This window comes from Chelonia mydas, chromosome 17 (genome assembly GCF_015237465.2).
Source record: "Chelonia mydas isolate rCheMyd1 chromosome 17, rCheMyd1.pri.v2, whole genome shotgun sequence".
Taxonomy (NCBI): domain Eukaryota; kingdom Metazoa; phylum Chordata; order Testudines; family Cheloniidae; genus Chelonia; species Chelonia mydas.
This window is the reverse complement of record NC_051257.2, coordinates 5,277,199-5,290,078: the sequence shown is the minus strand read 5'-3', so window position 1 is coordinate 5,290,078 and position 12,880 is coordinate 5,277,199. Positions and strand designations below refer to the sequence as shown.

The following is a 12,880-nucleotide window of genomic DNA, read 5'->3' as shown; positions in this document are numbered from 1 at the left end:
TGATCCTGTAACACCGAGTTACAGTAGCATCTGTGCAGGCATATTTTGGTTGATGCTTTCAGTAGCATTAGAATTCGGAGTATCTAGTACATGTCCTCGTCATTACCTGGTAATAGTTGATGAGCTCTTCCAATTCATCTGCATGCACTACGATATGAAGTCCACACATCTGGGCTAGACGGAACTCTTTCCCATCAACACATGCAAAGCAAACCTGAAATTCAGGTGATAACAATTAAGTTTTGTCCAGTTTATGAAAAAGCACAGCTCTATCCAATTGTATACCGAAGAATCCTGTCAACATAGGTATATTAGGATTTAAGAAACACTGTTGGTAAGATTAAATATAATCTCCAAGGCAACCTCTTGATATTTTACTGAGCTGAACTCTTAAGACAGGGTAATTTACCTCTTTCCATGTTCGAGTGCTGTTTGCTTTCCGAGCACCGTCAACAGCTGCTTGGTATTCACCTAGGTGAACCAATGTGGATGCCAAACGGCCGAAATTTGACACGTTGTTATACAATAGCTTAGCAGCATCATACATCTTCTCATCATAGCAGCGATCACCAACCTAAGATTAAGTTGGAATATTAGTCTTCTAGACTAGCCACAAGAAGTTAGAGTTTTATAGTGAAACTGATTTTATTTTAAAAGGATTTCTAAAATTAGATCCATTCTGAAGTCTGAGGAAGTTCTAGCCACTAGCTAGTATGTCTAAAGCTATTAGACAAAAGTGAACTCTGCCTCAAGTTTTTTGTATTTTATTAGACTTCTTGAAGAACTACATTACATTAAACCCAATAAATTCTTGGCAGGCCAAAGCTTGGCATTCTTACTGGCTGAACCCCAAAATCCTATTACTATGACAGCTAGGGAACCAAGAGCAGAAACTCACTTGCTGTATATGAGCATTATTAGGTCCATTTATGAATTCTTCCAGCTCAGCTAGACGATTTGTTTTAGCAAGAGCAAAAATGAGTTCTGTCTCCACATAGGACTCTCGTGCTTTTTTGCGTGCCATCTGTAGGTATTTCACCAGCTCTTCCCAGTTCCCTAGGTGAAGCAACTTCACATTAAAAATGGTAACTTTTCATGATTGAATCACCTATAGTTTGAGAGTGAACAGGACTAGAAGTTTGCTCTGTTAAGTTAGTTTTACAATGATAATTTCTGTAGGTAGCAAACATTACTTTATCCAGGACCAAGGCAAGAGAGTTTGCCATTATGAGTGGCCAGCCTCTCATGCTAGAGACTATAATGATCTGAGTTAATTGTTGCCCCTTTACTACAGGAAACATTTAAAGCTCTATCACTTAACTTGCATTTTACTTTACTATCGTTAGATTTGTTGAAAAGCAGTTCTCACTACGTGGAATTCAGAAGCCTAGTGAAAATTTAACTCTGCAGCTAGAACAGCTGACGAAGAGAGGGCAGCAAGAACTACAGAGGAGCTAGCAGTGATATATATTCATTTGATCAACCATATTTGAGGAATGCTGTCAACCTGAGTTTTGACCTTTGATCATTAGTATTATGAGATACAAGACTGAACATTTTCTAGTTCAGCAGAATTTAGTGCTACCCATAACACTAGCAGGTAAGAGTTTCAGATTGTAGCATCAGCTGTTGTAGTCATTTAAATGACATGCTTTGGTTAAACTTCAGATATCCGAACATACCGGAACAGCACAGAAGATTCAGTTAAACAAAAACTGAAAATCCTACCGCTAGCATTGGCAGCTTGAACAACTTCCATGTAGGAGGAAGGATCATCTGCTTTAATGTAGGAGTCAATTGCTTCTTTTACCATCCCTTTCTGAAGCTGGGCTTTAGCAAGCTGACTCCACACAGCAGGCTCATTGCAGCGTTCAGCAAATTCGTAGGCACGATCCAGGTTTCCAATGTGTTCAATCAATACCTGAGGAAATGGTAGCATGTCAGTCACCATCAGTACAGAAAAAAAAAAAACATTAGTCTTAAGTTTCCAGAGAACTAATGAGTTGCACTCAACCCATTAGTTCTGTTTTCTTCTTTAGACCAGGAAGTAATCAAGGTTTGTTGTTGGTTCTTTGAGAGCCAGTCTTGCAAATGCTCAGCATGACTCTTCCAAGAACTGCTTACTTCTCTTCCACTTTCTGCATGAAAGTCTGAAGGGGCAAGCCTAAGAATGCTTACGTAGAATATGGTTAAAGTCTAAACTCAGCTGTGTAGCTTTTACTTCAAACACTTAAGGTTTGTATGATCAAAATAGAGGCAAAATTTCAGCAGTTGAGAGAGAAATTAGATAAGCCAGGAAGCAATAGGAAGGTGACTGTCCTGTCATCTTTGGAAGGAGATGCTACTGCTGGTAGTCCACTTTAAAAAAAAAAAACCACACATCAGCAGAGCCAAGACCACACTCCGCTATTCAGGCTTTTATGCTGTCTCAAAAGCTTAAAGATTTCTTAATTGTAGAATCAGACTAGAATTTATGATACCTGCACGGCTGAGGTGTTGACATCAAATTTCCTGAAGATGGCAAAAGCCTCCTCAAAAAGCTCATTACTGATAGCAATGTTAGCAATATCTGGAGCATCATAATTATCCAGACGGTTGATATATTCCATGACACGAGTACGGTCAGCTTTAATAGCTGTGAGAATAAGGAGGTTTTGCAGGTTCCTAGTAAGAAACAGACAAAGCTATTAGTGAGTGCTGAGTCAGTTACTTCAGATTAAAAATCACTGGCTATTGTTAGAGGTGAATACTGTATGAAACTCAAATCCAAGGCCCTCATCCTAAACTCTCATCCCCAAACCAAAGAGTGAACTTTTAGCAGCTACCCAAAATTATGTTTACTCCCCAAAGCAGCTGGAATTTTTACTACAGCAAGCCCTAGCCCAGAGCTAGACTGCTTCAGTGAAGTCTGTTGTAGCTGCCTATATATGGTTTAGAACTTTTTACCCACCTGTGTTCACTGAACACAGAGTTATCAAGAACTATTTTCTCCAGCAGTTCAATGAGCTCATTGGGAAGATCAGCAGTCATGAAAGCTTTTACAGTAACAGACACTTCTTCAGGGTCCTGCGTCTCAGACAGTGCAGTCTGCACAACCTAGAGACAGAAGAGTCAAGCCATGGATAAGCTATATAGTCAGCAAATTGCAAATACTTCACCTTCCATTATAGCTAGTTCTGTCATTATGTTAAAAGTAATAGGAAGTTTGAGGGAGACTATACCTGGTCAATAAGTGGTCTTCTGTAAGGATTGCTTTCCAGCAGTACACTCCCCCACAATTCAGGATCCTTACGGCGAACTAAGTAACGTGAGAGGCTCTTGAAGAGGGAGTTTTCATTGCATACCTAAGTGACAAAAAGGTAGATAAGTGAAGTCATCTGAAATTACTTAAAGCAAATCTTAACAGATTCATAGAAATGTGAGGATGGAAGGGACCTCAAGAGGTCATCTAGTCCAGCCCCCTGTGCTAAGCCAGGGTGAAACATACCAAGGAGACACTGATTTTTCTAAATCTCAATCTTGGGACTGGGAAGACCAACAAGTTAACTTCTAATTATGTGGTGTGAATTTGACAGTAAGTAAAGCTCATTTCAAGATTTATATCAGAAATTGGAGGACTTTCCACAACACAGTCACTGTGGAAATTCAAAGTAATCTCACTGCTTTCAAATTTGGACCAGATCCTTGGAAGAGGAGTTTCATTTAGATGAAAGAGTAATCTAACAGGGACATGCCTTTAAAAAAAAAAAGTCAAGGTGCTATACTTATGCCAGTTAATTCCCACTTAACTTCTGCTGCAAAAGCAGCTGTTTGTTGCAGTAGTGCATAAATCTCTTCCCCAAGATCAAATAGATTTTTTTTTTTTTTTTTAATTTGTGGGTGATTCCACCCCATTTTCCCTGAACTCACTGGATATACGCACATTAATAAGCTCCAAGTCACACTGCCCACGCTCATAAGCCACACATGCCAAATGAGGGTCTCTCTTCTCACAGTACTTCCCCACAACACGACTGTCATAGTAGGGATTCTCACGCAGAAATCTTTCTGGGTTGTTGTTGCTGTCTATGTAGATTTTGGCCAGTGCATTATGAGTAGCAGGTTCCTCACAACCCTCATGAATTCTTGCTTCTAACCATGGAAGGAGCAGTTTTAGCCTAGAACAAATATATTAGTTTTATTAACAAGCCTGCAGGATCTACCCAACCCAGAGACCTCCCCAGTTTCTTCCTGAAGGCATTACTCATCCTCCTACCATTGTGTGTATTTCTCTCAAAATTTCTTTATTGAAAGCTATCAAGTTAGTTGAATGCCAAAAACCAAAAGCCACCTCCATTAAGTCTTAGTTGCAATGCCATCAAAGCATCCAGATGCACCTCAAGAGTCTACAATTAAAGCTCTATTCTTTTCCATTAGCCCCCCCCCCCAGTGTTCCATACAGGACACTACTGGGAACTAAGGGAGAAACTTGTCACAAGGCTATAAATTTGTCTTTTATCATTTAAATCACTGTAATAAAACCATAGCCTAATGAAGGTCTACACCCTTTTTCCTTTACAGACAGACCCTAAGCTTTAACCACAAACTAACAATCAGAAATTACTAAAGTTAGAAACATTAGCTCTAATCAGAAGCATGTACAGAGATGGTTATTTGTGGAGTTGGATACCTGTTTCTCTTTTCTACTTCTGCAACAAGCTCATCAGTGGAGAATTGACCTCTCACAACAAGGATCAAGTTCTTTATCACATCTTCAGAACAATCCACATCAAGCAGTCCCCCAATGACAACAGGCAGACGGCTTGGATTCACCTAGGGCAACAAGAACACTTTAGTAAAGTGACAAATTGGAGTACCAACCATGGAGAGACTGTATGTTCCTTCCCTGAGAATCCATTTGCATGTATGAGAATTGCTAGAATATTGTTCAACTTCAAGTGGGCCTGCTTCTTTTCCCTACCTGGGCTCAGACAAGCTCCTGAAGACCATGACCGGTTGAGGCAAATACTATGGATTTCTCAATCATGTGAAGATTGACAAGAACTTACACCTTCCTCAGACTTCCGCAACAGGGATAAATAGGTGAACTATGTAATGTGCTATTCTCATTCTTATGGGGAAAGAAAAGGTGTTTTAGGCCATTGTGGCATTCCCCTCAAACGCAGCAGCTGTACTAGCTTTCATGGAGAGGGAATGGTTTGTTGTACAAACAGAAGGAATTAATAATGAAGAATCAAGTAAAAATGTTTTGGAGGTTGAACCCTTCTTCCCAGAAAAGGGTCTGTTTTCACTAATAAGGTGGCCAGAAGCAGAACCAATCACTTAGGAGAAGGACCACTTGTGTTCTGAAAATTATATAGCTATTTGTTGAGAGCACAAAGAAAGTTACATGGTTAACATCCTCTCCAAGATGGATAGCAAGCTTCAAAGTTGGTTTGTTTGAAGTGATTTAGATTATGAATTTTGTGGTGTTGGTACTGCATGCATTGGTAGCCATGACCATCCTTGTGAAAAGAAACTGGATGAGACCATATTAAGCCATTTGGACAGAAGGCTTTAAAGTCCCCCTGGACATCTGACTCTTACCTTTTGTACGTAAATCTCAATATATTTTTGGAGGTTATTTCTATACAGGTACAGCACAAGGTCATGGACAAAGTCAAAGCGATCACATACAATGATCAGTGGTAACTGGTCAGTCAGTTTTGCTTCCTGCAAAGGAAAAAAAAGCAGAAATATGAATTACTACTTTAAAACTGGAGAAAGTTGATAAATGAGGCAAGTTTGAGGAGACCAGTCTGATCAGAGATAGTTTACTGTTTTTAAATCTCAGCTGTTTTGGTTTCCTAAACTAATTTACCTGACAGCATGTTACTGTTGTTCCCACTTCTTTGAAGCCATGCACATATAGTGAATTGTCAAGGTTTACACCTGTTTATAATACCTAGAGCAAAAAACCATCTGAAATGTCAGTCACTGGTCCTTGGCACACCCACATCTACAAAAAACAATTTTACAACACAGGACAACGAGTATTACAAACCTAAGCTATACTTCAGCATTTGTGAACTGCCACTGGTGTTCAGTGTGCAGGATTAACACTCTGGGATCGCAACAGGAATCTAACAAAACCATTTTAAGGATGATGTGGTCTCAGTCATGTGTGAGATGACCAGATATGCATGATTTGAGCTAGCTTCTCACCTCACACCTTAATCTGAAGCATTTCTGGTATCCCCAAGGAACCCACTGTTTCTGAATTTAACTAGGATACCCATGCAGGGTCACATCTATCTTAAGAACCTACCAACCACTGCACTGTTGAATCACTGACTTGTGACTGCAGAGGTCAAAAAAATCAGAGCGTGCATCAGTAGTCTGCATGTCCAAAGACCTTTGGGAATGAATGCCCCAAAATCTGGCAAAAAGGCAACATTTCTAAATAAACTAAAGTGCAGCCAAATACTATACATTTAGAGTACCCTGAAGAATCAACCTTGTCAGACCCAGCTACTGAAAGTTGTTTAACATGCACATCCCAGAATGTAATTCTACATACAAATTGACACTGAAGGAGTTAGACTGGGAGACCTAATCCGGGGGATTTACCTGGTACATGTCCTGCACATTCCACAGACACAAGGAACAGCACAAAAAATAACAGCTTCCATCAGGAATTTGTTGACAGTAACCATTCATTGAGGATAATTTGTTGTAAACAGAAAGACCTGCTGAGTTATACACACAAAAATCTTCCCCCAATAGCAGCAACTTTTTTCCTTAGAGTTTATTTTCTGGGACATTAAAACAAAGTTTTCTACATGACAGATGAGAGAAGTGTTAAGCAGCAATAGGTGTATTATGCTATTTAACAGATTTTGCTGTCACACACCATGAAATGGCTATACAACCAGGACAAAGTGTGAAGGCAGGAAATGTTCCCAGATAAAGGCTGATTCTCTGGCAAGTGTGTTTACAAACAACCTTAGGTAGTTGTATTGACTGACATGGCCATAGACAGTGTAACAATGCCAACTGGCTACTGATTTTCAACTTCATACATGGTATCTTTCCAGCCTCAAACCTGAAGATCTGACATCAATAGAGCATGTTATGGATACCACTACTTCTCTAATAGTTATTTTCACAGAACAGCTATCCTGTAGTAGTAAGAAACTGAAGTGGGGTTTGAGATTACGGCATTTATTAGTGTGGGAAAAAGAAAAAGACTTAACAGGTGACTTCTAGAACTTTTTCCATTCATAGCTCACGTAATTAAATCCAACTGGCATCATATGTTCCAGTTATGACTGTTTGTTTATTCAATGGTGTCCAACTCTAAGATGCTAGGGAACAGACTGGCTCAGCAGTATCCTCCAATACAGGTAATTTCTGCTGACTTACGGATGCACACGTGGCCTGAGGAACAGCATTCATCTTTCCTATATTCCAGACAGTCTCCATATTAGAAACTGCTTAAAGAGATTAAGAACTGTTTTGGACTTTCATAGGTCTACGTGCAATCCAGAGCGCCTGTTCTCAAGACATCCACTCCCACTAGGGTACACCACTAAGTAGTGATAAGTAACAAGCAATCCTGCTGCAAAATAGAAAATACTGCAATGCTAGTCAACTCTTTACCTTGAGGAAGTTTTTAACACGTTCTGGATCATAGCAATTGCTTTCTCTGCAGATTCTTTCCACTTCTTTAATTTGCCCTGTCTTGCATGCAGCTTGGATATATTTGAAGTGCACATCTGGGTCCTGGCTGAAGTTTACAATTGAGCCCAAGAAATAAAATAGACCTTAAGGGAAACAAAGACTCAATATGAATAGTCTTCATACCAAATAAAAAATCAAGTTGATTATGTGACAGCTTGCTCAAAGGACTTCTCATAAGTCTCAGACTGCAACAAAGTAGCCATAGGATGCCTAAGACATATTTGAACTGGAGAACTAAACAGTGGACCACCACACAGAAGTGGAATTGTAGCTGACGTGCAGTACTGTAATCTCTTCAGTGACAGAGAAAGCATGCACTAAAGATAGTTTAAGGTTCTTTGGAGCAATGCAAGCAATAGCAAAGTCACAAATCATCCCTCTCCCTCTGCATATGTTACACAAGTCCATCTGCTCTGGGCAAGTAACTGAAGATTTATAGTCCAGTCTGGCTAGGTAAACTCACTCCTTCCTTCATTTTGGGCAGTCAGTGGTCCTGTACACTCAAGCTGTATCTGAATCATGGTGCAAGCAGGCCAACTGAAACTGCCATTCACTTCCATTTCTAATTTCCCCATATGGTTGAGAGGATGGAATACATGGCATACTTTGGAAAAGTATTCAGCAGCTCTGCTTCTAAGATGCTCCCTGGTAGGTACACATAAATAAGTGTGCAGCATTCAGCTAGCTCAGTTTTCCATGTATCTAATGTCTCTTGCACAAAGTTTGATCCTGCTATGCCAACTGTTAACACTCCTTACTTCACTGCCCGCAAATGCAGAGCGGTGATAGCTTGCTACAGGCCACACAAAAATAGGATTAAGGTCAAGTAATTACATGCGTAAAGCAACTGCCATGTCAGAGAAGCATTCTTGAACAATCACTTTCCTGAAGTCTCACTGAAATAAATGGCCAAAAGGCTAATGCTTGATAGTGAGTTTTGGGCAATGTTGTTTAGCTACAGGCTTTTTATACAGAAAGCAGCTTTGAAAGGGGACCCTGTTCACCTATGACAAAGGCAAGATGTTCCCTTATACAAAAAGTTGGAAAGAAAAGCTTTCCAAGGGCTATTGTCTCCATCTATTCCTATCCCAACTCCAGATCCCATTGTCCATTGGCCTGTTGGCCTGTTCAAAATCTGCAGTACCACTTAAGCAATTTAGGATATCTTTTTTCCTGTACAGATGCTGAAAGTAGATAGAGTTCAGTAAGAAAGGACTGACAAATGAATGGGGAATGGCTAAACTAGCCAACAAGAGGGTGGGTGTAGAGGAGATACAAGTATACAGAACTAAGCTCTAAATATGAGTAGCCACCAGCAGAGTTTAGAAAAGCATAAAAAAGGTGAGAAGTAGCTGCCAGCTTTCCTAAGTATACAAGTTTCTGATGCAGACACACACATTGCCCTTTTCCCCCATGGAGATCCTTTTACCAGTCTGTTCTAAAAGGCCTCCACCAAGAATCTACTAAAAACTTAATAGTTTACCCAAGAAGTTTCCTGGCAGGAGTGCAATTGAACAGTGAAGTAGTCAAAATGGTAGGATTTAGACCAACTTCTCAAACTGTTGCTTTTGGAGGGTCAGACAAGCCCTATAAAGTGAAACTTCCTAATGTCTATCAGGTTGTCAAATGGACTCAGCACTCCTATGCACACTAGCATACAGACTATTACATCTGCAATAGAATAGATTATGTTTAAGAAAGTGAAGTAATGCTAAACAAAGTATTCCTATTGCATCTTACCTTCAAAGCTCTTAAAAGACTCAAACAGCTCAATAAGTGACTGTGTTGACAGCTGTTCATGATATTTTGAAGCTACCTGAACACAAATCTGCAGGTTTTGACGAATGTTAGCAGAAAGCATGGCACGCAGACACTCCAGAGAGTCTTCCACTGATAGGGAGCCAAAATAGTTCACCAGCCACTAGAGAGATAGGAAGATCATTACAAAAGATTCTCCATATAAAAATGTTAAGCACCAATTTTAAAGGTGCATAAATACTGTAATTTGAAAGATACACTGCTTGAAGTGTGATAATTAAGATCCTGGAAGGTAAGCTAGCCAAACCTCTACAAGATTTTGGATTCTGTACCTCAGGGTTGAGAAGATGAGTGTGAACTACTGCACGCTTGATATCATACAAGTCAGTGAAGTGTTCTAATGCTCTCTGCAGCAGGCCAGCTTTTTCACACAGCTGTGCAATGTGAGCCCGGTCATAGTGAGTAAACATCTGGTTTCCCAAGATAGCATCTGCAACCTATAAAGGGACAGTTGGAACAAGACTGGGTTTATTCTAGTTCTGGAGTTTGTACATTAAATTCTGCATATGACTCATCAGGAAAACTACAATAAATTACTAATCCAAATCAGAATGAAATCTTGAACTACAGAAGATCCCATGACTATTTTAAAGAGGTCACTTAAGATACTAGAATTAGAGCCAGGGTTAATGGTAGGTTCCTAGGCATGAACTTTGGAGCCAGATCCAGATCCAGATCTTTTTTTTTTTTTTTGGGGGGGGGGGGGGGGGGGGAGGGGGTGAAGAGGACAAAGGGTTGTTGGCTTAACTTGATATTTAATATTATGGCACAGTATAAACAGGGAAGTTGTTAGACCTGAAATATGTAGATCCTAGCTTAACATCTGACTGGGAACAAAAACCGCTTTTGAAATAATTAGTTCTAGGCAAAGTTATACTCATTTTTATTGACTTTAAGGTATATCTAGTCAGATATTAAGCTAAGCTGAAACCCATAAACTACTATAATATCTTCTAAAATTTTTCATACCTATGCTGATGGAAGTTTGGTTACAAGATACAAAAACCTGATCAACTGTCAGTTTGAGGACATCTATAAGACATACCTGAGGTGCATGCATGAGATTCATCTCGAGTAAACGTGTTTGCAGGGGACCCTCAGAAGGGCGGTTATTCTTCAATGCATCCAGCAAGAAGGCAGTACACTGCTGAATTAGGTTGTACTCCATAAACACATCCACTATCTGCAAAAGAAGAAGTAGTGTACTATTTTGGAACTGCAGTACTAGTTTCAGTGAAAAGGTTCCATTTCAAGACGTTAACAAGTTTACTTTTAAATATGAAAGTTTAGATGCAGTCACAAGATCTAGTTTGATTTTACTAGCATTTTCCCAGTCCATCAATGAGAGCACTTGTTTCGTGTTCTTGTAATAGTAGGATTGCCTCCTCATGAGGATGAGGAAGTTCAATTAACAGGTTATGCTTGAAACCTCACAAAGCAGAGCCAAGTGCCTGAGCTATCACTTCCTTGGAAACACTGCTGAAACAAGCTTAGCTTACCTATTTAATTTAAATTGCTTTTCAGTGTTAGAAAAAATTAATTCTGAAAAGCCACGTCTTCAGGAGACAATTTAATACCCTTTCTCCACTGGCAGCTTTAAGTGGTAGGCATGAATCCCAACTCATTTGCTTAACAGTCTTAAGATTTGCAAGGTATTGAAAGTTATTACTTGTGTGATATCTGCAAGAGGTTCTTCATCCTGAACTAGCATTTGAGCAAACTGCTGTCCTTGGTCAGGGCTGATTCGCATTACATTCCTCAGCAGGAAAATCCAATCTGGAGTATACCCAACCTGTAAGAGTAGCCATAATAAAAAGTGTTAGTGCTTCAAGAGAAGCTAAATAAAGTCTCAACAGATACAGAGCCAAGGAGCAGCTACATGAAAGCATCAGGAATCAGTTCTTGTACATGAAGAATCTGCGCTCATTTGGGTATCTCAAAGCACTTTTCCCATCTGTGTGGGGAATGTAAAAAAGCTAAATGGGTAGACAAGCATAGAGCTGCTGCCCAAGATGAGTCAGTGGCTCAGTCAAGATTTTAACTCAGGAGTATCACACACCCCCTTTAAGTAGTATGCCAAAGTGCAAGTTTTTAAATTAATTAAAAGGATAGTCTTGAATGCAATATTCATATTTAGCTAAACGTTCTAGAAAAATAGGTATCCTACGAGATTAACACATTTGTGCCACTATGATACAATTGTTTAAAAAAAATTGTGACTAATAAAACAAAAGTTCTGAAATATGCTAAAAGTAGTCTCTTAAATCCAAAGTAGTTCCCCTTAATTTATGCTCCTGAATTCAGTAAGGTTTACAATTTCAAAGCAAATGTTATCTATATGTAGTTAGCACAGCCTCACCTTCTTAGCATACAGAACAATCTTCTGGACTTGTCCTGTTTCAGCAAAACATTGGATGACCTTGTTAGGAACATTAGCTCTTAGATAGACACTAAGTGCCAGAGTAGGGTCCACAGACTTCACTAGATCTCCTAATTCCTCTGAACACTCCAACTGTTTAGAAAGAATATAGTTAAGAACAACTCATTTTAATAAATATAGACTGGATGAAGGTAGATTACATATTCTAGGTTTAAAGAGTATTCATGGTACAGTGCTGGGATAACAATCTTCATATATATACACATATACCAGGTTGAGAAGATGTCAAAGTATTTTCCAGTAACTGTGGACTTAACAGTCTAAATCGCTTTATGAAAGATGCATCCTAGTTTGTCATTGTTCATGGGCCAAAGTTATTACGAGATTTAGCTTTACAAAAATATTTCAGGTTGTACCCTACATCTGTGGTGGCAGCAATACAAAGGGCTACATTCCTTAAACTATGATAAGATTAAGGGACACTTGTGTATCCTTGTTTTATTTCTTCAGTGTAAATTGGATCATTTTTCAGTTTGCCTTTGTTTGGATTTTATTCCCTCTATCCTCCAGGTTTGGTTAACAGCACCTTGTGAGATTTACATAAAAAATCCCAGTTGATAGAGTCAGACTAGAGACCAACTGGCAATGATCCACTATGTCTGCATTAAAATTCTTGTTCTGATTCTTCTAAATTGGGGCAAGAATATACTCGTTCAGCATTGTGAGAAGGACTGGCTTACATCATCATTTGCTAGTGTCATCCCCCTCCAGCTAATTAAGGAGTGGCTCAAAAAAAAAAGTGTCCCTGCCCACAGCATGGGATGAGTCACAGTAAGCATGACAAGGGACTTGAATAAAAAAGGTTTCTTCAGAAACAGGGAAGACTGAAATCTCTGAAGGGACACTCCTAACAAATTATATTTTTCACACATACACTCCTGCCTTGACTTAGCACAGTGT

At 39.4% G+C, this 12,880-nt stretch overlaps 1 protein-coding gene across 2 annotated transcripts in view; it reads right to left on the bottom strand.

The window, feature by feature from the left end:
- Nucleotides 1-12,880, bottom strand: part of CLTC (clathrin heavy chain) — a 53,080-nt gene that overhangs the window by 11,083 nt on the left and 29,117 nt on the right. For both annotated transcript variants that reach the window (XM_007072662.4, XM_043531329.1), the window contains exons 9-24: nucleotides 11,900-12,052; nucleotides 11,210-11,332; nucleotides 10,586-10,723; nucleotides 9,813-9,977; nucleotides 9,463-9,643; nucleotides 7,642-7,805; nucleotides 5,587-5,712; nucleotides 4,670-4,812; nucleotides 3,923-4,157; nucleotides 3,222-3,344; nucleotides 2,951-3,096; nucleotides 2,481-2,664; nucleotides 1,729-1,921; nucleotides 899-1,056; nucleotides 410-574; nucleotides 107-214 (exon numbers count right to left, since the gene is read on the bottom strand). In XM_007072662.4, the coding sequence (XP_007072724.2) occupies nucleotides 107-214; nucleotides 410-574; nucleotides 899-1,056; nucleotides 1,729-1,921; nucleotides 2,481-2,664; nucleotides 2,951-3,096; nucleotides 3,222-3,344; nucleotides 3,923-4,157; nucleotides 4,670-4,812; nucleotides 5,587-5,712; nucleotides 7,642-7,805; nucleotides 9,463-9,643; nucleotides 9,813-9,977; nucleotides 10,586-10,723; nucleotides 11,210-11,332; nucleotides 11,900-12,052 (2,505 nt within the window). The remainder of the gene's footprint in view (nucleotides 1-106; nucleotides 215-409; nucleotides 575-898; nucleotides 1,057-1,728; nucleotides 1,922-2,480; nucleotides 2,665-2,950; nucleotides 3,097-3,221; nucleotides 3,345-3,922; nucleotides 4,158-4,669; nucleotides 4,813-5,586; nucleotides 5,713-7,641; nucleotides 7,806-9,462; nucleotides 9,644-9,812; nucleotides 9,978-10,585; nucleotides 10,724-11,209; nucleotides 11,333-11,899; nucleotides 12,053-12,880) is intronic.